The sequence below is a fragment of the Magnolia sinica genome, chromosome 4 (assembly GCF_029962835.1).
Source record: "Magnolia sinica isolate HGM2019 chromosome 4, MsV1, whole genome shotgun sequence".
NCBI lineage: Eukaryota > Viridiplantae > Streptophyta > Magnoliopsida > Magnoliales > Magnoliaceae > Magnolia > Magnolia sinica.
Genome location: NC_080576.1, coordinates 108,005,914 through 108,028,960, shown reverse-complemented (window position 1 = coordinate 108,028,960; position 23,047 = coordinate 108,005,914). Strand labels below are relative to the sequence as shown.

At 42.8% G+C, this 23,047-nt stretch overlaps 1 protein-coding gene across 3 annotated transcripts; it reads left to right on the top strand.

The window, feature by feature from the left end:
- The first annotated feature begins 1,121 nt into the window (after nt 1–1,121).
- On the top strand, nt 1,122–21,397 carry LOC131243718 (protein TRIGALACTOSYLDIACYLGLYCEROL 2, chloroplastic-like). 3 transcript variants are annotated; one of them, XR_009170177.1, is made up of 7 exons: nt 1,310–1,600; nt 2,849–3,376; nt 5,278–5,607; nt 6,254–6,369; nt 19,722–19,775; nt 19,895–19,985; nt 20,503–20,538. XR_009170177.1 is itself a non-coding variant. In XM_058243241.1 (6 exons), exons 2-6 carry the CDS (start codon nt 2,888–2,890, stop codon nt 20,593–20,595), a joined length of 1,119 nt encoding a protein of 372 aa, XP_058099224.1. In that variant the 5' UTR covers nt 1,122–1,301; nt 2,849–2,887; the 3' UTR covers nt 20,596–21,397. The 3 variants fall into 3 exon arrangements, 2 of the variants coding, with proteins under 2 accessions (XP_058099224.1, XP_058099223.1); XM_058243241.1 differs by lacking the exons at nt 1,310–1,600; nt 19,722–19,775 and adding an exon at nt 1,122–1,301 and having other exon boundaries at nt 20,503–21,397; XM_058243240.1 differs by lacking the exon at nt 19,722–19,775 and having other exon boundaries at nt 20,503–21,397.
- The last annotated feature ends 1,650 nt before the right edge of the window (nt 21,398–23,047 follow it).

Here is a 23,047-nt window from a genome sequence, read left to right as displayed (position 1 = left end):
AATATGCAATGGGCGTGCTTCAACAAACAAGTGCCCATGAATCGGAGACGCGGATTAGCTACTGACAGGTTGAGTCGCTATTGAACTGACGTCATCAAGTTCTGTGGGCCCCGCCATGATATATGTTTTATATCCACACCGTCCATCCATTTGGAGAGATCATTTTAGGGCATTAGCCAAAGAATGAGTCAGATGCAAAGCTCCAGTGGACCCCACCAAAAAAACAGTGGAGAGAGTGACGGCAACCATTAAAGAATTCAAAGGTCTACGAAAGTTTTCGATCAAGCTGATATTTGTGTTTTCCCTTCTTTCTTGTTAACATATGAACAGGTTAGATCTCAAATAAACATAATGGTGGGCCTTAGTAAAGTTTCAACGGTGGGTGTCACTCTCCCCACTATTTTCTGTGGTGGGTCCACTACAGCTTTGGATCTGCATTGTTCTTTGGGTTCTTTGGGTCATGCCCTAAAATGATTTCTCCGAATGGATAGACGGTGGGATACAATACATACATCATTGTGGGGCCCACAGAACTCGGTGACGTCACTTCAGTAACCAGTCTCGCTACTCAACCTGTCAGTAGCTAATCCGCGTCCATGAATGCGAGCTTCGGATCGTCAGAGGGAATGGGGTTCTATAAGCGGATTATCGGGTGGCACCGGCGATATCCCTGGTGGAAGGCGCTGTAGGGCCCACTGTGATGCATGTGTTTTGTATCCACGCCGTCCATCGGTTCTGCCAGCTCATTTTAGTGCATTAACCCAAAAATGAAAAAAAAAATAATCCAAAGCTTAAGTGGTCCACATGTGATAATGACACCTACCGTTGAAGCCTTCCTAGGGCCTACCATGATGTTTATTTGCCATCCAACCTGTTCATAAGATCAAAAAGACTGGATGAAGGGAAATACCAAATATCAGGTTGATCCAAGACTCTTGTGGCCACAAGAAGTTTTTAATTGTGGGCGGTCAATCACTATTGTTTCGTGTGGTGTGGTCCACTTGGGCTTTATATCTGTTTATTTTTAAGGTTATGCCCTAAAATTATCTTAAAAAACGAATGGAGAGTGCGGATAAAATACATGCATCACGGTCACCCCCATGGCGCCGGTTTAGTTTGAGTTGATGCGTGCAACGGTACAGTGCCTGCGTATGAAGCATCGTACGCTGCCAGAGTATCAAATAAGCCGCGAAACATTTTTCTGCTTCCGAGAATGCCCCAATATGGCATCGAATTGCCATATGAAACCATCTGAAGTTCCTCCCGCTCCATAAATAGGGGGGAAAAAAAAACATCTCCAGGTATGCATTTCTTTGCATTTGCGGATCGATTTCTAGGGTTTTCTTCAGATATTTCTAGGGTTTTCGTCAGAGATTTTGCTTGCTCAATTGGCCATCTTTGATTTTATTTTATCACGTTTTGATTTTGTTCTTTCTGTTTTCTGAAGAACATCCTAATATATAGAGAGACGGCTTTAGGATTTTGATTTTAGTTTTTTCCCAATTCGAAAACGCTTGCGTGACTACGACGAGTCATGCGAGGGGCGCGACAATTCACTGACGTGGATGGAAGACTTCATGAGATTCTCACCGTCCGTCAGGTGCGCCACCCCATGTTAGGCCTTGATCCCGAATGTCGCACTGATACAGAACTCAGGTGGACCACACCATTGGAAACAGTATAAAATCTGCCTAAAATCTCGAAATTCACGTGGTGTGGTCCACCTGAGTTTCAGAATAGCAAGATTTTGGAGACTACCTTCATCTTGGTGAGAAGAGTCATATGAATGGATTTGATGGCCTATATGAACTGCAGTGGGCCCCATACACAACTAACTGTTGGCGTCCCATCCCTATTCCTTATAGCGTGGCCTACCTGAGTTTTAAAGCAGCCCAATTTTTTGTTTCAAATATGAACAGGAGACAGCGCCTAATGGACGGCACGCATCTCATGCATGTTCTCCCCAACGTGGTTCTTGTTTGTGTGGTTATTTTCAATTCAATTGGGTATCTGTTCTTCTTTTCGTAGGGATTCTGGGGAAAACTTATGATAGGATATCGAAGGTTTTGCCTTGATGCATTGTCAGTTTCATCGATGAGGGTCTTTAGGCTTTTAATCTATTTGGTCTGCCTTTGCTTGCTGAAGATTGTCAGTTTTGGGCAACATTTGCTCAATTGGGTCCTTTTGTTCTTTTCAAAGATCATTGTAGAAAACCCGAATCGGTTCTATGTTTTACTCAATTTGGTCTGCTTTGAGTTGCAAGAGATTGTAGAGGTGCAACTCAAGTTCAATTTCTAGGGTTTTGATTTGAGCTTTTCTAAATTGGGCACATTTTGTTCTTTCCTCGCGAAAAAAAAAAAAACCTAGTTTGGTTTCTTTGGTTCTAGTTAATATACCTGATTTCAATTGCAAGAGATTGCAAGAGATAAAACCTAGTTTTCATTTCGAGGGTTTGGATATGAGGTTTACTCAATTGGATCGGGTCCCTTTTTTTCCTACACAAAAAAGTAAAAAACTCATATACAGTTGAAATTCACTGTCTGGGTTTTCATTTGAGTTTCAACCACGATTGCAATTTGCAAGAGATTGCGGAATAGAAGCCCATGCTTGATTTCTAGGGTTTTGCTTTAGGATTAGTTAATTGGATCTCTTTCAGATTCCGAGGAAAAATAAAAAGCTGTAGATATCCCAATTTAGCTATCCTGGATCTTGTTTCAAGTTTTTTCGTAGTTAGGTCTTGAAGATTTGAGACATCTCCATGTTTTGTACATAGGGTTTTGTATCAAGAAGTGCGTAGTGTATAATGCGGGTGAAAAATCAAAAGTATTAACCTTCGTGGGCTTTCTAGGGGTTTGCTTTGAGTTTTGGAGCGTTTGGCTTTTGCAAGATGGTGGGGATTCCATTGGTTCAGGTCTGTAGTTGCAAAACTGTGCTCGAGTCTCGGAATTTTGTTCCACATCTCCCAATTAGACCTTTGAGAAAGCTTGTTCCGTTACGAGCGAGTTCTGCAAGTTCTGAGCAAATTCCACCGCCCTCAGCAAAAAGGAAGAATCCTCTTGCAGTTATTTGGGGTATCCCCGGAAGTATCTGGAAGCAAACGTTGCAACCGCTTAGTAATTTTGGGTTTGGTAAGAGCAGCATTTGGGAAGGAGGTGTCGGGCTTTTTTTTGTGTCAGGAGCTGTTCTATTTGCACTGACTTTGGTTTGGCTGAGGGGATTCCATCTGAGGTCCCGGTTGAGGAAATATGAGGCGGTGTTAGAGTTCACCCAGGCTTGTGGTATTAGCAAAGGAACGCCAGTGAGGATCAGAGGAGTGACTGTTGGTGGCGTGGTTCGCATTATTCCTACTTTGAGGAGTATCAATGCAGTTGTTGAGGTGAGTGCTTGCTTCTGTTTCTTGCTCTGTAACAATGGCTTTTGCTTGGGTGTCTCAGATGTTGCAGGCACTTTACAGGGCTATCTGGACATGACATCGAACATGAATGTTATTTCATGGAAATCATTCTTTCATATGATTGTAGTTTGTCCATGGCATTTTATAGGACATCAGTTTTCTTGGATTTGCATACCTTTTGTCTGGGTTGGTTCGTCGAGCTCCCAGGCTAAGCCTACTATAGGCTTGGTCCTGATTTAGCTTTCAGCTCCATGTGCCAGCGTTGGCCTGATCTCTTGCCCAACATATATGTGAACCAATCCTTGGCTCAGATTTAACTACGTTCTCTATGAAATTAAAACCTGCCCAATCTCAAATATAGGCCAGTTTTTGGCAGCCATGTGCAGATTGGACATGACTGTCAGGTCTACGGGCAGGTTCAGGCTTGATAAGGATATCAGCCTTGGGCTGACCCTAGCCCCACCCATGCCTGGCCTGTTGACTGCCCTATTGAGACTGAATGGTTATTTGGAAGTCATTGCTTATGAAAATGAACTAATTAGAGATCATGATATGTTTTTGTTCATCAATTATGAAAGGAATGGGATATTGGACAGGCAGCTCGTGTGGAAGCAAATAGAATTTTTTAAGAAAAATAAGTACACAGTTCACTCTTCTTTTAGGGCCTGTTTAGGTGCCACTTAAAAATGAGATCATCTCATCTTAGTTAATAGTAATTATGTGTTAGAGATTTTTTTTGAGGATTAAAAATAATGATGATGACCAACAATGTTTAAACTATAGTCTCTAATATACAAACACTATTAACAAAAATGAGATGAAGTCATTTTAAGTGGCACCTGAATAGAACTATACACGAGCCGATCCGGGCCGAATTCTGCCCCAGCTCAACTCGGCTCGTTCAGCCAAGGGGCCTGGCTCGAGTTTGGCTCGGCTTGATCACCGAGACGACCTGGTCTCGGCCTAGTTTGGTAATTGAATCGAGCTAGGTTTGAGCCAGTTTCGAGCTGATTCGAGTTCTATTTTTTGGGCCGGATCGAGTTTAGCTCGTTTGATTGGTTTGATTTTGTAACTGTAGACAAAAGAAGTAAAGTGGAGAATAAATGAACAATAAAGCCCAAAGCTTATGAATCAGAATCTATTATCAACTAAACAAAAGTTAAGGCAATACCTTGTTCAAACATTCAAGTTAGGATTTTATTATTATTATTATTATTATTTTTTGTATTTATACTACATTCATACTAGGCCGAGCCGAAACAAACCGGGCTGGCATACAACTCGGGCTCAGCCCAATGAAACAAGTTGGGATTTCTGGCCCGAGCTAAATCGGGCCAAACCGAGCGAGCTGGCTTGGTTTGTGTTCAACTCTTCACCTGAACAACCCTAAAATGGATTAGTATACAACCCTTCACATATCTTAGGGCTTGTTTACCCGCATGGGGTTTGGGCGAACGACAAGTGTTGTGGGTGTGCTCCCCACAAACGAGAGAGTTCGATTCCCCTCCTTGGGATTACCTGATGCACGTGGTTTGCGGGTGATTGCGTGCATCTGCAGGGAATAGTCTCGCCTTAAAATGGGATGGGGACACCCTGGCGTCATTAAAAATAATAATCCTAGGGCTTGTTTGGGTGCCACTTAAAAACGAGTTCATCTCATTTTATTTAATTGTAATTTTCTATTAGAAATCATGATTGTTGATTATCAAGATCATTTTTAATCCTTACCAAAATGAAATATGACCTCTAACACATTTTTGATTAACTAAGATGAGATGGACTCATTTTTAGGTGGCACCCAAACAGGTGGATGATGATACTTTTGGCATTTAAATTTATTGTTGGAATTTGGCTTGTACCTGCATAATTCTTTCCTTTTGCAGGTGGATGATGATAAGATAATAATACCTAGAAATTCATTGATTGAGGTGAATCAGTCTGGCCTTCTTATGGAGACTATGATCGACATTACACCACAACTTCCCCTTCCAGCACCTTCAGTGGGCCCTCTCGACCCAGATTGTGTTAAAGAAGGTCTGATTGTGTGTGATAGGGAGAAGATGACAGGCCATCAGGGGGTAAGCTTGGATGCATTGGTGGGAATACTCGCTCGGCTTGGACGAGAAGTGGAGGAGATCGGTGTTTCCAAAAGCTATATCTTGGCTGAAAAGGTTGCATCTGTTTTACAAGAAGCAAAGCCACTGCTCGCAAAGGTATGAACAGTTTACCTTTTGCATGTTTAGCTGGCATTATGCACTTTACATTATCCTCCTGCCTCTTGGCATTCTCTGTCGTTGTACTTTGAGAAATTGTTTATACTGTTATGTCAGTACATGAATGGTTTGCTGATGCATCCCTCCATACAGTTGGGGTGCATGTTCTGGTGATCCAGACCATTGATCCAATGGGCTTACTGTGGATGGAGAATTATCCAAAAACTTGTGCTTGTAAGATCATGATGCTTCCAACTGTGCCCTAAAAACATAGATGTTATTGGATAAAATATAGAACTGGTCCAGAAAAAAAGGCCAAGTTCAGGCAAAAGATCTTCAAGCTGGAAGTTTTTCAGGGCATCCCCCAGCGATGTGGGCCCTCCATCTCATCCACCTTCACCACAGAACATCGGCGTACATGTATGAAATGGGTGCATCGGGAAACTTCCTGTTCTGATGAATCGGGGCACTGTTCCTCTTTATTTCATCTAGCCTATGGTTCCGAATTTCAGGCACTTGTTATCCAGGACATACAATTATTGTAGCTCTGGCTTTGGACAGGCAAAGTCTTCTTGGTGCTGTGTTTACTCAACAATTTTATGCATTCTCATATGAAAAAGATGTCTTCGATGTAGTGATGTCACAGATTGAAGCCATGGCTGAAGACGTTCAACCATTGCTGGCTGAGGTTCGCAGTAGTGGTCTGCTGCAGGAGTTTGAGAGTTTAACCAAAAGCCTGACAGAAGCAACTAATGAGTTGAGGTAAACTTGCCAAGTCTTTTATGTCAGGTTTCGCTTTGAGGATTTTATGAAAAGGAGGCATACTTTTGACATGCTGTCTGTTTAGTTTTGTGATGGCTACAGCCTTGCCTGCCAAATGTTTTTGCGACATCTGAACATTGTATGAAGCCAGTCCCATTGTTGGTGTGACCTGGCCCAAGAATCAGGCTGATATTCATATGGACCAAACGCCCACATTTTATTCTGATCATCGGCAATTTCTTTTTAATTGCCATTGCATTCGGTTCATGTATTGCCAACCTGATAGGTTGACAGGCCTGACTTTTGGGCAAGTTCATCTGCAAGGTGGGCTACGCCTGATCATGGTATTAAAAAACGGTTGCGTGTTAGCCAATACATGAAGGAAATTGTCACCCCGTTGTGCTATACGGGGGTTGAAGCAGTCTGTTATGAAAAAAAATGAGCTGTATCAGCACAATTGCAGGGCCACTACAGTGATAGAAAGCCCATTTTTATTTATTTATTATTATTATTTTTTTTAAATTTTAAGCAACGAGATTATATTAAAAACAAACGAAAATACAAGGGGGCTGCTGACATAGCAGGAGCCGAAACAACAGAAGGAACTAGAAACCTAAAAAGAGAAAATTAAAATCTTTAAGAGAAGGCACAACAGAAGCCCATTCAATAAGCAGCTGCTTGGCTCTCGAGCCGACAACTTGAGCCGAAGCGTGCACAGTGTTGAAGCACCTGTCATTGCGCTCCTTCCAAACCGCCCACCAGATGGCCATGATTGCCATTTTCCATACCTTAGATCTAATTTTACCCAACTTGAGCCCGTGCCAATACGCAAGGAGGGAGGAAGCTGAAGCAGGCACACATCCGCTGACGCTGAATCTTGAGCAAAAATCCAACCGTATCTGAGATACAAAAGGATAGTGCACAAGAAGATGATCAACCGATTCTTCCGAAGCCATACGACATAGACATATGTTGACGAGCTGCAAACCCCTCTTCATGAGGTTGTCAACAGTTAAAATTTGATTCCTAGAGGCCAACCAAGTGAAGCGGATATATTTAGGGGGACGGGGTATTTCCAGGTAAACAGGGAGACCGACGCAGAAGGGGGAAGGGATTGGAGAAGGATAGAGTAGAGATATTTCACTGAAAACTGGGAAGTTTTATCCCTGGTCCAGATGATTTGATCCGGATCAGTGAGGGAAGGGGTGGCCCTGGATAAGCACTCCAGAAGATCAGCAAACTGAGTGAGCTCCCAATCGTAAAGATTTCTGCGGCAACTGATGTCCCATACTATACCAAATTCAGGGCGAGAAGAAACTATTGATGGGCCTATCCTTCCAGATTGCAATACGAAATATAGAGGGATAGCTCTCCCTCAAAGATCTGTCCCCAATCCAGTGGTCTTCCTAAAAGCGAATTGCCAACCCATCTCCCAACTGAAAATAAATATTTTCCAAAACCGGATTTTTGGAGCGAAGGATTCCTTTCCAGATATAAGAAGCTCTGTAAGCAGAAGAGTCCCTAGTCCACCAGCCTCTTGAAGAGGCCTCGTAATTCCCTTTAATGATGCGGTTCCATAAAGCTTCTGGTTCTGTTCCCAGTCTCCAAGTCCACTTGTCCAGGAGAGCCTTGTTCATCACCCTCAGATTTTTTACGCTTGCGCTGTCCTCTTTAAAGTGAGTATAGACCTCCTCCCAGTCCAGAAGATGGAATTTGTTCTGATTTTCCTTGCCGCTCCACAAAAAATCTCTTCTCAGATTGTCGGTCCGACGTCGAGTAGTTGGGGGACAGATGAAAAGGGACATGAAATAGATGGGGATGTAAGACAAAGTAGCTTTGATAAGCGTAAGCTTGCCCCCCATAGACAAATACCTGCATTTCCACCTAGCCAACGATTTTTGAAATTTCTCCACCACCCTGTCCCACATGGAAAGGGGAGGGGGGCCAATGGCTAGCAGTAAACCCACGAAAGAAGTTGGCAGGGAAGCAGTGGAGCAGCCGAAGATTTGAGCGAAAGAATTAAGTTCCTGGTCGGCAATGTGGATCCCGAAGATTTTTGATTTAGCCATATTGATGCGCAAACCCGAGACAGCCTCAAAGTAGCGCAGCGACGTGAGCAGATTGGCAATGGCTTCAGAATCGGCTTCACAAGTGATCAATGTGTCATCTGCAAATTGAATATGAGAGATCGGTGCAGGGACCCTTGGCATGGAAATGCCTCTGAATAGACTAGCGCATTGGCCCATATTCAACATCTGGGAAAGAGCTTCAGAAATCAAGAGGAAAAGCAGGGGCAATAGAGAATCACCCTGATGCAAGCCCCTTGAGCTGGTGAAGAAACCCTTAGGGACACCGTTGAGGAGAACCGAGAAATGGGGAGATTCAACGCAGGTCTTCATCCACATTCTCCATTTCTGACCAAAACCAAATCGGGAAAGTATGTAGTGAAGAAAATTCCAGTCCACATGGTCATAAGCCTTTTCGATGTCAAGTTTGCAAAAAACTGATTTAGTCCCAGAAGTATGACAGGTGTGAAGGATTTCTTTGGCAATAAGCGCTGCATCCACGGTCTGTCGTCCCTTGATGAAGGCATTTTGATGCTTGGATATCAGCTTACAACACTGAAGCAAGCCTAATGGATAAGATTTTAGCCAGAATTTTATACAGGCTGCCAATCAAACTAATGAGTTTGAATTCAGAGAAAGAGTTAACCCCTGACACTTTAGGAATGAGAGCGATGAAGGAAGCTTTTATACCCTTAGAGAGTTTTCCCCTGGCGTGAAATTCATTAAGGAAATCAACCACGTCCGATTGAACGGTGTCCCAAAAAGAATGGAAGAAACTCATGGGAAAGCCATCAGGCCCAGGGGATTTATCCCCATCCATAGCATCTATGGTAGCTTTGATCTCGTCGAGGGGGGGGGGGGGGGTTTCCAGCCATGGTATTCCAAATCGGTTACGTAACGGTAACGGTCATAACCGTTACGCGTTATGGGGTCGAAACGGCCGTAACGGCCGTTACAGAAAAACGCGCCGTAACGGCCCCGTAATGGTCCAGGAAGAACATTTTTCAAAAAATAAAAAATGGCCGTAACAGCCGATATGGGGGCTGTAATGGCGGTGGTCGTTACGGCCATCGTTACCGTTACGAAACACCTTGTTTCTAGCCGATCAGCTTCAGATGAAGGAAGAGGATGGAAATGGATCCCATCAAGCCTAGGCCTGGACCAACCTTCAGAAGAGAGGAGAGTTCTGAAATGGGACACCGCAGCTTCCGAAATATCATCTTTGTCATCAATCTGTCTACCGTCCATAGAGATGTTGTGGATAACCTTAGCCCGGGCTCGCATATTGGCGAGGTTGTGGAAATACTTAGAATTCTTGTCACCCGCAGCTATCCACTTGGTTCTCGATTTAACCCTCCAATATATGTCATCCTCCAAGGATCTGGAAGAAAGGGACTGGATGATCTGGATACGTCTGGCAAGGGCCTCTAGAGGGATATCATGGCCATCAAGGCCATTATCGATCATCTGCAATTCAGAAAATAATGCCTCTATGTCGCAGTTTCTTTTCTTAAAGTGATCGTAGTTCCAGGCTTTTAATTTTTCCTTTAGCATGCGAAGCTTACACATTAGCCGGTGCCCAATGAACCCAGCAACCTAAAATGAGACCCACCAATCAACAACTTGCTATTTGAAACCTTCGATGTTCAGCCAAGCAGGGTTGAATTTGAAAGGTTTGGGACCCCTATCGTCGATTATGATTGAGAGGAGGATGGGACAATGATCAAAGGTCAATCTGGGAAGAGCGATTTGAGACATCGTCGGGAATTCCTCGATCCAGTCCGTAGGTAGGAGGAATCTGTCTAAACGCGACTGAGTGGGGGATCTGCGGCCGTCGGACCAAGTATATTTGGCACCCAAAAGAGACAGGTCCACAAGCTCTTAAGCTTGAATCCATTCAGAAAATAGCTGCATGGCGAGAGAGGATCTCCTAGTGCGAGAATGTTCCTCGCAAAACGGATCACGTTGAAATCACCCGCATAACAGCAAGGACCTGAGAAAGACTGTCTGATGACAGTCAACTCATCCCAGAATGAGGGTCTTAGAGAGTCATCATTAGGACCGTAAACGAAAATGAGAATACAATGAAAGGAAGAACACTTATCTTGGAGAACGATAGCTTTAGAGAAAACATAAGATCCCATCTCGAGGATTTCCACGTAATTAGGATCCCCCCTGAAGATCCGCATGCGTCCAAAGTGACATAGTTAGTATCCTGAGCTCCCCATAACGTATTCAGAAGACTGGAAGAGAAGACCAGAACTTTACTTTCTTGTAAGCAGATAACATCCGGGTCTTTTCTAGAAATATACCATTTAATGAGGCTCCACTTCTGCTTGGAGCCAACCCCCCTTACATTCCAAGAGAGAACAATCATTGGAAAACCGAACTGCCCCGAGTACCCTTCATCCCACATCTAGCCGAAGACATGGAGGAAATTGCCGGCGAAGATTGAAGTCTGAGGAGCTCCCTGTTAGAAGGAGAGCGAGCCACTAGTTTAACAGGAGTCTTAGGGGGAGGTAGGGGTATTCCCCTGTGCTCAATGAATTGGAAAAGGGCCGTGTAATCTTCAATCCGGTTATCGAAGGATAGGCCCAGCGATCGCCCCACATTCCCCACAACATCTCTAATCCATTTTTTATCTTGGATTTTCTTGTAAGTTTCCTCTTTGCTTTTGCCCTCCATATAGGCCATTAATTCGTTACCCTGTTGTTGGATGGGAAACTCTGAACACATCTGAAGCGGTTTTGCAATAATGATGTCCGTAGAAGTTCCCTCATGGAACAGCATAAGGGGGCCAAGGTCCGCCCAGTTTTTGGAAGCGGAGTTAATGGGAGAAGAGGGGATTGATGAAGCAGACCTGGAGTCGATAGTGGGATTATCTGACATATATTCTCCTGAAATATCATCAGACAGAGTGGAGATGGGAGGAGGGTGGGGTGGAGGACCAAGACGGGCATGTAGGGAGCAATCGGAAGAATGAAGACCGCCGGGCCTATCGAGTCTGGAAGTCGGGTGTGAGGCAGGGAGAAGATTGGGGTTGATAGGGATAGAATCGGATACCTTCAACGAGCCCCATTTAGCAGGGTAGAGCCGGATATGGGATGAATACGGACCCGATTCGAAGGACCTGACATCAAGGAGAGACGTCAATTTGGGATCTGACGTTCGGTCATCAATCTGGGCATCCTAACAGCTGTTGAGAGGTTGATCAGGCGACACGCGTCGCGATCCTGATGTGGAAGTGTCATCGCAATTAATGTTGCGCGCTCGACGAAGTAGGGAGAAGCCACGTGTCGATATCGGAGTTGCCTGAGGAGATAGGGGGTCTGCTGGCCGAGGAGATAGATCAGACTTGTGTATACGTGTCGAGATATCGAATGCATCGGATCTCTTTGTGCCAAGGTATCCCGTATCGGTATTGGTTGGCGTAACGGTGCCCTCCGATATTGATACGGATACGGGGGTGTAACGGCGATGCGGGGGCATAACGGCCCGTAACGGTGTTTTTTTTTTTTTTTGCAAAAAAAATATGAAAAAATATGGATTAAATCCGGAATATTCTAAGCATTCCAAATGTGCATTCATTTATAAATTGGAACATATTTATGATAGTGTAACGGTCCACTCTTTGGTGAGAAGTTGTATCGAACTGTCTGATTAATTTTTTAACCAAGTAACCCGAATTTGACTACAAAATTCATATATTTAATTTTCTAAATATCTAATTTATATACTTAACAACTTGATATCATTTCTCCTAATAGTTCTTTAAAAAAATGAAATTAAATTTAGGTAGATGGCGTTGCCAATTTGGGGTTGACTTGGAGGACCAATCTATGCTCCAAATCAACATCAAATTCATGCAATTTATTGCCATTATCCCACTTATGAATTGGTGGACATTTATTGGATAGTGAATCATGAAAAAAAAATAAAATCAAAAGGCCTTATTTTAAAAAATAAAAGTCCACAAATTAACAATTAAAACTATTCAAACAATTTGATTTTGGCATTGTGAGTTAGCAATTGCAGTCCATAATTTAATTGGTAAATTTTAAGTTAATATATGTCTCGTGTACAATTTTTTAAGGGCCTGAATTAGGCGGGACTCGGATCGTGAAGTGTAGCACACATGTCAAAGTTTTTTGGGCCCCACCCGTGATGAATGTGTTATATCCACCCCATCCATCCATTTTGCCAAATAATTTTAGGGCATGAGCCCAAAAATGAGGCACATCCAAAGCTTAGGTGGACTGCACCATAAGAAATAACAATAATTAAACGTCCACCATTAAAAATCTATTAGGGGCTACAAAAGTTTTAAATTAAGCTGACATGTGTGTTTTCCCTTCATCCACGTTAATGTGACCCAATTAACAGGTTAGATGAAAAATAAACATTACTGTGGACCCTAAGAAAATTTTAATGGTGAGCATTATATAACCACTGTTTCCTATAGTGTGGTCTACCTGAGATTTGGATCTTACTAATTTTTTGGATCATGACCTAAAATGATATGGCAAAATGGATGGACAGCATGGATAAAATATATACATTATGGTGGGGCCACGCTGCACGTGTACAAAACGTGTTGCGTAACTCCATAGAGTCCGCTTGGTGTACCTGTGTGTATTGACATCAGTAAGTCCTGTGGGTCTGATCATGAGGTATGTGTTATATCTAAACCGTCCATTCATTTGACGAGATCCTCTTAAGGCTTGACACGAAAAATAATACAGATCTAATTATCAAGTGGACCACACTGCAAAAAGTAGTGGGGGATTGAACGTCTACCATTGAAACCCTTTTTGGGATCACAGAACTTTTGGATCAATATGAAATTTGTTTTTCCTTTTCATTCGGGTCTTTTTGACCTTATGAATAGATTGGATGGAAAATAAATGTTATGGTGAGCTAACGAATTGTTTAACGGTGAAAATCATCATCTTCGCTGCTATTTTTGGTGTGGTCCAGACGATCTTTAGATATGGTTCATTTTTTGAGTAATGCTCTAAAATGATATTTAAAAATAGATGAACGGTGTAGATATAATAAATACATCACTGTGGAGCCCATGTAACTTTGATCTCCTTTGAACCGTTCGTACAACTCGGAGCTCGAGGATTGTCAGCGCTCGTCTTAGCGTGACACGTACCTACAACAGCTAGCTGGTATGGTGTACACCTGCAAATAAAAAATAAAAAAGGAGAGAGGGAAACCGAAAAGAAAAAAGAGGGAAAGAAGAGAGAAGAAAAAAGAGGGAAAGAGGGAAAGAACACACAGAGAGAGAGAGAGAGTGAGAGAGAGAGAGAGAGGAAGAAGAAGAAAAAGAAAAAGAAGGTTGCAGCCGCAGCCGCAGCTGCCCGAGAAGAAGAAGAAGAAGAAAGAGAAGAAAAAGAAAAGAAAGGAAAAGAGGTAAGTTTTTTTTTTTTAAAAAGGCCCGTAATAGCCGTTGCGGGTCTGTAACAGCCATTATGGCCCGTAACGGCCGTTACGGTCACATAATTCTTTAACGGCCGTTCCGACCCTGTATCGCATAACGGTGTCGGCCGTTACCGTTACGTATCGGCCGATACGGCCGTATCATAACGGATACGGGACACCTTGCTTCACGCCAGAGTCGCCGATATTTTCTGATAGATAATGACCAGGAGAAGAGGAGGGGGAGCCACACGTCTTCTGATGAGGCCAGACGCCGACTTCGTGTATTGTGTTGGCAGGAGGTCTGACAGGCCCGTGTTCTGGTGGTCCGCTGGAGGATGCAGCTTGAGCTCCTTCTTCCCAACTTGTTGTTTGAAGGTGTAATAATGGCTGCATCCTCGACTCCTTTGCTCTCCATACATCTCCCCATCTGGGTTGCATGGATTGGGGGGGTTCTTTCTGCACCGGAAGCGAGATGGTCCGGTTGTCAACCTGCACCTGCAAGTGAGTCGGGAGAGGATAGCCTTTCTTTCGTTTAATCCTTGCCCCAATGACCCCAAGTTCCGTCCCAAGCTGAGTCTTGGGACCGATTTCGAGGAGGAAACCTAAACAAGAAGCCGCTTTGATGAGGAACTTGTCATACCAGCATTCCATAGGGATTTCCCAAATGAGGATCCATATATTTTCTTTCCCAAAAATAGAAAATTCTTCCCAGGACATGATTTTTTTGATCGGACCATCAATATGCAACCGGTCCGACATTGTTAGAATATCAGGGTTAAGGTCAGGGCATACCCTTACCCATAAAGCGTCGTGGCTTAGAGGCTTGAAGTCAGAGGAGCCTGCAATCTCTAATCCAGTTCTTCACGTTTGATATAGTCACGTCGACTTCAGTGATGATGACCTCCAATTTAGCCAACTCCGCTCGGTTCTTCTCAAAGATGACCTGGTCTACCACGATCGTGTGGTCCGAGTGATCGTTGGCATGATCAGAACAACTAGGGTTGCGTTGATCTTTAGGAGGCTCTTCTGACTCCTTAGCGTGCAAGACGGAATCCTTAGGACCGTTGAGCAGGGCATCACAGAACGAGATTCCTTGGGAGTGAGATGGAGGGCGGGTAGCTATACCAGCAGCCTGATGCTCCAGCGGAGCGGTCGATGAGAGGGAGGAGCGCTTCTGAGAGTTTTTGGCGGTTAGAGATTCTAGGCCATATCGTGCCCTCTGGACGAGCATTTTTTTACCATCGTAGCTAACTCCATGTAACATTCTCACCGCCCTTGCCAGTTCTGCTTCGCTGCCCATGCGAATTAGGGCAAAACCGCGATACGCTTCTGTTTCCCTATCGCGCGGCATGATAACATCCATAACAGCACCCGCGCGCCCGAAAATCCACTCCAGATTGAGGGGTAACCACCCATAGGGATAGCCTTTCACGTATAAGGTGGGGAATGAAGAGTATTTCCTACGACCTTCAACCACCAATTTTCTAATCCTGTTCCTGGAATAGACGACACTCCACTCCTTATCGCCGATGCCCCTGTTTGATTCTTCCGTTATCCTTTTACCTTTATCGGCTTCCATAATCGTTTGCATGTTCTCTGTCGCCGCCCATTTTGAATTTATTTTTTTATTCAAATTTCTTTCATTTCCCCTGCATTTTTCTTCACTTTAGCCATGATTGAAGGAAGCTTAGAAACTAATTTTAAACTAAGATCTAGACCTACTTTGAGGATCAAAATATAACATTTGAGTAGGATTCAATGAATCGAAGTGAAGTAAACCATTTTGGAAAATATTGGAAGAAGTGCCAGGGCTAGATGGATTCCCCCTTTATTCTTCCGGGTATTTTGAGAGTTGGTAAAAAAAGAAGTGCTCACATCCATCTTTGAATTTTAAAACAATCGGCTTCCTGTCGAGTTCGGCGCTTTGTTCATAGTGCTAATTCTAAAGGTGTACGGGATTTCATACCTATTAGTTTGATTGGTGCCCCATATAAAATTTTAACAAAGGCATTGTCACACAAGGTTTAGGTCGATCCTCGAGCAAGTTATCTCTAAAGTTCAAGGTGCTTTTGTCGAAGGGAGGCAGATTTTGGACAACACTTTGATCGCCCATGAGTGTATTAATTATTGCCATAGGGAAGGAAAGAGTGGTATTGTGTGTAAGCTTGATCTATAAAAGGTGCATGACCATGTTGATTGGGATTTGTTGGATTGCATGTTAAGGTGTTTGGGTGCAGATAAAAGTGGAGGAGATGGATTGGGGCGTGTGTCAATTGGGCCAAGTTCTCCATGTCAATGGGTTGTCCAAAGGATTTTTCAAGTCTTCAACAGGGCTTAGACAAGGGGATCTGTTATCTCCTTTTTTGTTCGTTATGGTAGCTGAAGCTTTCACCAGAATGCATGACAAAGGGGGAGATGACAGGGCTTATCAATGGGTTCAAGGTGGGCAAGGGGAATTTCGTCTCCTACCTTTGGTATGTGGATGACACAATCCTTTTCTGCGATGTTGAGAGTCAAAGGTGGATAAGTTGAGGAAGATCCTATGGTGCTTCAAAAAGGTTTCAAGTGTAAAGGTAAACATCAAATAGAATGAGATGCTAGATATTGGCATTCCCGAAGAGGAGGTTAAAAAGCTGGCGGACATGTGCGGATGTAGGGCTGGTTCATTTCCTTCTTCTTGTTTGGGTGTCTTGCTTTGCATTGGAAAGCCCACGAAGCATTTTTGGGATAGGGTCATTGAGAAAGTTAAGAAATTCTTGGCTTGGAAGCGCAAACACCTTTCTTTAAGGCGAAGTCTCACCCTTACTAAAGCAACGTTTTCAAATCTCCCGCTCTAAGTCTTAGCCCTATTCAAATGTCTGAAAGGTGTTTTGAAGAATTTGGAGAATCTCAAACGTGAGTTCTTATGGCAAGGGGCAAAACAAATTTCACCTCATGAGGTGGGATGTGGTGTGTAGACTGAATAAAGGATGGGGGTGCTGGTATTAGGAAGCTGGAAGCAATGAATATGGTGCTTTTGGGAAAAAAGGCATTGGAGGTTCGGTTTGGAGGATGGAAAATCTTTGGAAGTGGTAGCAAGTATGCTTTGAATGAAAGGGGCTGGTATACTAAGAAGTCCTTATATAGGGTAATGGGGGTGTGGAAGGCTATTTTGAGCGCGAGGGATATATTTGAGGAGGGGGTGGGGTCCTCGGTAGGTGATGGGTTAAGGGTTCGATTTTAGAAGGATGTGTGGTTGGGTAAGAGGAGAGGAAGAGTTCAATTTATCCAGGAGGCTTTCAGGCATCTTGCTCCCATAGGATCTGGGCTCCATTGTGTGGCTCAAATACAACGCTAGGAAATTCTCTGTCTTCTCATTCTATAGGTTGCTCACCAGGGCTCCCTTGCGTAGAGAAGGCTTGCACACCTATGCCCTCTGGTCCTATGGGCCCCCCTCCAAGGTTATGGCCTGGCTTGGCTGGTGGAATGGAAAAAAAGGTGTTAATGGTCAATAATCTTCAAAAGAGGGAACTTGTGATTATGAACATCCACTTGCTTTGCTGGCAGGGCGAGAAATTGGTCGATCACCTCTTCATTCCTTGTGCGTTCAGTAGGGAGGAATGGGAAGGAGTGTTGGGTCTATTTGGGGCGTCATGGGTGTTACCAAAGTCCGTTGAGGATCTCCTCCGATCGTGGCACGGACGCAAGGGTGGCAAGAGAGGGCGGAGGTTGTGGAGAATGACTCTTTTGGCTGGCTTGTGGGCCTTACGGGGGGAAAGAAACAATTGGTGCTTCCACAATCTTTGCGGGAAATCTTCGGGAATTTTGAAGAAGGTTAAGGTGGACATTATGGAATGGGCTTCAATCTTGGTCGGTCTTGGTGACAGTGATCTTTCTTGTACTCCTTGGGTTGCGGTGTAATTCTTTGGCCTTTGGCCTTTGGGCCCTTTTAATAAATAGTCATATTAAAAAAGAGAGTAAATCATCAATTTTTATTTTTATTTGTATTTATATAGAACAGGCCATAATCCACCAAATCATGCTTGATTGGTATTCAATTAGGGTCTATTTGGTCAACTTTCAGCAGGTAAGCTGATATTGCCCAACAAACCACATTCTTACCAAGAATGGCTTGTTATACCATCACGCCATCATGGACATGGCCAAAACTTTTTTTTTTTTTTAAAGGAAAAGAAAAGAAAAGAAAAAAAGAAACCATATTCGGGATCTTCACATTTCTTAGAATTTTACCAACAATTTTTTATCCTCCCATCCCCAGCTGCCCAACCCAATTATAAGACCGTATCAGCTCCGGTACAGGCTCTATCGTATCAGCTAGCAAACTGGCTGATACTGTCATGTAACAATCTTGCATGTGATACACAAATCAGATCTCTCGTGTGCTAGTCCGCATGTAGAGGTGGGCATAGGCAGCTATCTATGATATGACCTTCTTTCGATATCACCGCAATGTTCTCTTCACCGGTTGTTATATACTAGATTAGAGAAGGTGGAGTGAATAGAATTGTCATGATTTTATTTGCATAACTCAATGAGGGGAATTGAGAATGCATTTGAGTGCTGTTTTAAAATGGTAGCAGGTGTACATGCCTAGAAAGTGTGAATGAGGTTGTGATTCATTATCAAACCCCAAATATCAACTAAATGAGATCTGCTGCACATTTTGTCATGAGGTACTTTAATGTAGGGGCATTTTCACACCGGACTCGAGTAGGGTTGCCTGTGGGATGTAGGGGCACACTTGGGGTGGGTGGCCCGTATGAGATAGGTGGCTCGTGGGAGGTGGACCCCACCCGTGTGAGGTAGGTGGCTCGTGTGAGGCGGTACCCATGTGGGGCTCGTGAGGGGAGTTCGGCCGAGGTCCTAACTCATGCGATGTGGGGCCTGGGCTATGAGATAAAAGTATTAATTGGTCATGCTCTATCAGTTCGAGCTTTTAGAACAAGTGTTTAATTGTCCTGCATATACTTTATACATTGCTTGATGCATTTTAGCACCCCCAAACATTGACCAAATGAGATCTGCTGCCACGTGCTGTCATGGGGTACTATACTCTTCTTGGGTGAGACTTTGAACACTACGTTCAGGTTTTCAACTTGTAAAAGTGGGGTCCCAAACCATTGATATGACAGGACTAATCTAGCCTTGGATATCCCATGAAAAAAAAATCCGCCGCCACATTGGAACATTTTAGCTATACAATTTGGCTCTTTCTCAGTTTCTCAGTTGGTGCTCGAGTCATCAACAATGGGCCCATGATATGAATGGTTTGCATCTCTAAACCATGTGCCCCACTTGTACAAACTTAAAACCAAACAGATGTGCAAACTTTCAGCCCAAGCAGTATAAGATACCGTATTTGATCAGATCGGTTTGGACTGGAATGAAAGGGACCACGTTACCATTTACCTGGGTAAAGTAGGTGGTCTACTGTTTTCTGAAAAGCGCAACATCACTAAATAACCATGCTGATAGACAGATGATTTGTTAATACCTTTATTCTAAACATTTTGCCTAGGTACATTTCCTGGCCGGAACGGATGTGAACAGTTGGACCAAACCGCCCACAAAATTGGATCAGGATTTGGTCCAGTTTTCTAAACATCAATCACCATTGCTGTTGTCATCATCAAATAGCCTTGCCCCAGCTGTTTGGGGTTGGCTTTAGGAGCCCTGTTTAGTCAATCATCAAGATCTGAAACAGGAGTTCTCATGGTCGCTTCGCAAAAGAATAACTGCCACTGCCTTTCCATTGATGCTCCAAATCTCTGAAAATCAATTATCATTTTCATCCAGGCTCACTATTGTATTCATCTCAGACTCATGTCCTCCTGTCATCACTTACTCCTTTTCTTACAGCTCCCTCTGACACAGCACAACATGCACTTATCCGTGCGTGCAAATGTCCATTATGTGGGCCACCATGTCGTGCATATTTTTTTAATGGGCCAACTTCCACAAATGCATTATGACACCCCTTCTTCAGGTCTCATGAAAAACTATGTATATTTCCATTTTCTTGCTTTCTGCAGAAGTGTGCATTCATCCATTCTGACCCCGGAGAATGCCGAGCTCATCCATCAGTCTGTCTACCACCTCATATTCACTCTGAAGAACGTCGAGGTGATTTTCTTTGATGTTATCATACTTATGTAAGAGTTGATAATAGAATGCTCAGCCTGTGTCTCTACAACCCACTTGGGGTTTCAGTCTCTACAATGGACAACCCGCGGTTCAGTGATCCATATTGTTGAAATGGTGGACCCTGCTGTGGATGGCTCATGTACCAAAAAATCCTCCATATTAAAGATCCCAACCATTAAATAATTGGCCTTATTTTGGTCAAATGTGGACCGCTGCTGCATTTTATTCTTTACCATCTATTTGCTGGTCACAGTTGAAGAGTTAAGATTTTTACCAACTGGGATATTTTTTTAATGTGTGTCATCCAAGAGTTGGGCAATTGGGCCGCCAGTTGAATAACTGAACCATAAGCCCCACTTGTACGAACTGGCAACCCGAGCTTACCTAAGAAACAAACTCCGGGTCCATCATTGTATATTACCTCATATATGACTGGACCAAGCATGCTACATGTGTACTCTTCTCTAAATGGTCTTTCTCGATTTCACCATGGCAGCGTATCAGCTTCCACGTCTCAGGTTTCACAGGCGATAATGCTACGAGGCAGAACTTGAAGTTGCTTATCAAGTCACTTAGCAGGCTATTGTAGAGAGGGATTGATAAGTAGGATATAGGCAAGAGCTATACTGGTTGGAAGAATGAAGAGAAAGGAGCCTCGAGTACATATTCCTGGTTGGATATCTTCTTCTAAGAATGCCCATTATTAGTTTTTGGTCGGATGTTGTTTCAATTCATAGCAAGTCTGCTTATGTGATCTTATGGGGGATTTTATTTTATTTTTTTTTCATCGATGAGATCAGATGAGTGTTGCATTTCACTATGCACTGATCGGTACTTTTCGTGCATGTGCATAGTCTTTACATGTCATGTGCTGGCCGATATTTCTACCCTGTACTTGTTTGCTTGGTGAGGCTATGCATTCTTTGTGACCCGAATGTGGTAAGGTTGTAGCATGTCATCAGTATATTGCATGCATTTTTATTTTTTATTTAAATTATTTTTTAAAAAAAGAAGGGGAGCACTTGCCACCAGCATTGTATTGATGAAGATGAATTTACAACCATTCGGGTGGGGCCACGATGGACAAAAAGAGAAATCGGCCCTCACTATCATATACCCAGAGCAGAAAAACCAAACAAAAGAGAGGCCAGGCGGGAAGAAAGAGAGCAGCAGGAGTATATTGCATGCATTGATCAGTACATTTTATGCATGTGTATTTTTCTTTTAGCATGTCATCGGTATGGCATGTGTATCAATCGTGACTTGAATATGGCAAGCTGGTGGGGCCTGCTTCATTTGCCTTCAGGATGTTATGGGCCCAATTGGGTTTTGCATCAAGCAGTTGAAATATTTCATTGGTGAAATCCAACTATGGGTCTTTTGCTGGATCATCCATGTTTCTTAAGATCCCTGGACTGGTATTCTGAGCTCAAAAAAGCTTGAAATAAATCAAACTCACCTTTTTTTTTTGCAAATTAATTGATTGTTGAGATAAATTCATGAGCTAACCATCATCAAATCAAGAAATGAACCAGGTTTCTTTTTGAGGAAGCTCTTCCACCGTGTGCATGTTTGGTTGTGCAAAGATAATCTGAGATAACCATCACCATGGATTGAGAATGCATGGAAGGAGACGAGATAATTTGATTTGTCACAGCATGACTACATAAACAGGAAAGGGAACCTCACTATGCAACTAAGAGAACCTGTAGGAAACAATCCCATATCTTGTATCCCACCTTGCTAAGACATGAGAAATTTTTTTTAGAACACATACACGTTCGCATGTGGGGAAACTCTTGCTGCAATAGACGCTCTCCCCGCTTCATCTTGCTTTGTTCGCAGAAGGAAAAACACTTCAAGGCTCCCAATAGAAGACATCTATTTACAATTTATTACATGCCTTAAATCTCAGAGATCGAGAAACTATAGTTGAAAGGATACTTCTGTCATTAGAAAAATGCCCTCCCACAGCATCCTTCAGGAGAATGCCATAACAATTTCCACCCACTATTCATATAGATAATTTCACATAACAATAACATCTTCTAGCAGTTTTTAAGGCTGACAAATCCTACCCGAAATGTATGTCAGTCGCTGATAGTTTCCATACCCCCACTAACTATGTTTGCTTTAATCAAAGAATAAAATATTGAAGCTACCAAATCACAAGAGACTACATTGTAGGAATCATAATTTGCTTATTTCCTTAACAATATCAATAGAGACCGGCTAAAATAAAGATAAGCTAGCGAATTTAATGCTAAATACTTGACATTTGTTCTAGCTAATTTAAACAAGAAAGACGGAAAATTTGCAGCAGAATTGCCAAAATTCCAATAGTTTATGCAACTACTCAATGGTTTAAAGGGTCAAAGGCTACTAGAAATTCTCTGGTGATTTCAACTTAAAATTTAGCTCATTTTCTTTTAGGGCTTGTATGTATTTGTTGAAATATAAATTGAGGAAACATAATTTCCATAAAAATAGTATTTTTGTTTGTGAATTTTTTATTACTTATTTTTGTAATTTTTTTGAAAACGCTATTTACATTTCTCATTTCCTGAAAAACTTCTTGTTTTTTTTTTTTTTTTTTTTTTTTTTTTTTTTTTTTTTTGCATGGACCAAAAAAATATCATTTTCAAGAAATTGAGAAAAATATGAAAAATCGCCCTCGTCCATCTTTAAGCGCTCTACATACGCAAAATGTGTCACAATCACTTTCAAGTGTCCCGTGTGTGCAAACACCCATTCAAATACCTCACATATGGCAATGTGCCACAATCCATCTTAAAGCGCCACCATACATATGCAATGTGCCACATGTGTGCCATCTAAAACCTCTCATCGTCAAGCGTGTCAGCGTGCCATGTGCCCTAACAAGCCACATGTACAACATGCACCACCCTCATCTTCAAGCATCCCAATCATGCCAACATCACACGTGAATGTGTTGCGTGTGACAGTATGACACGTGACACAATCCATTTCAACACATACTTTTCACCTTCCTCTTGAGTAAAAATTTCATGAAAATTTCC

Bases quoted from the DNA above. Each gene is read 5' to 3' on its own strand.
- LOC131243718 (XM_058243240.1), top strand. From the start codon at position 1,535: ATGCGAGGGGCGCGACAATTCACTGACGTGGATGGAAGACTTCATGAG. The intron at 5,608-6,253 runs GTATGAACAGTT...GTGATGTCACAG, and splicing joins CAAAGCCACTGCTCGCAAAG to ATTGAAGCCATGGCTGAAGA. The intron at 19,986-20,502 runs GTGATTTTCTTT...TCACCATGGCAG, and splicing joins TCACTCTGAAGAACGTCGAG to CGTATCAGCTTCCACGTCTC.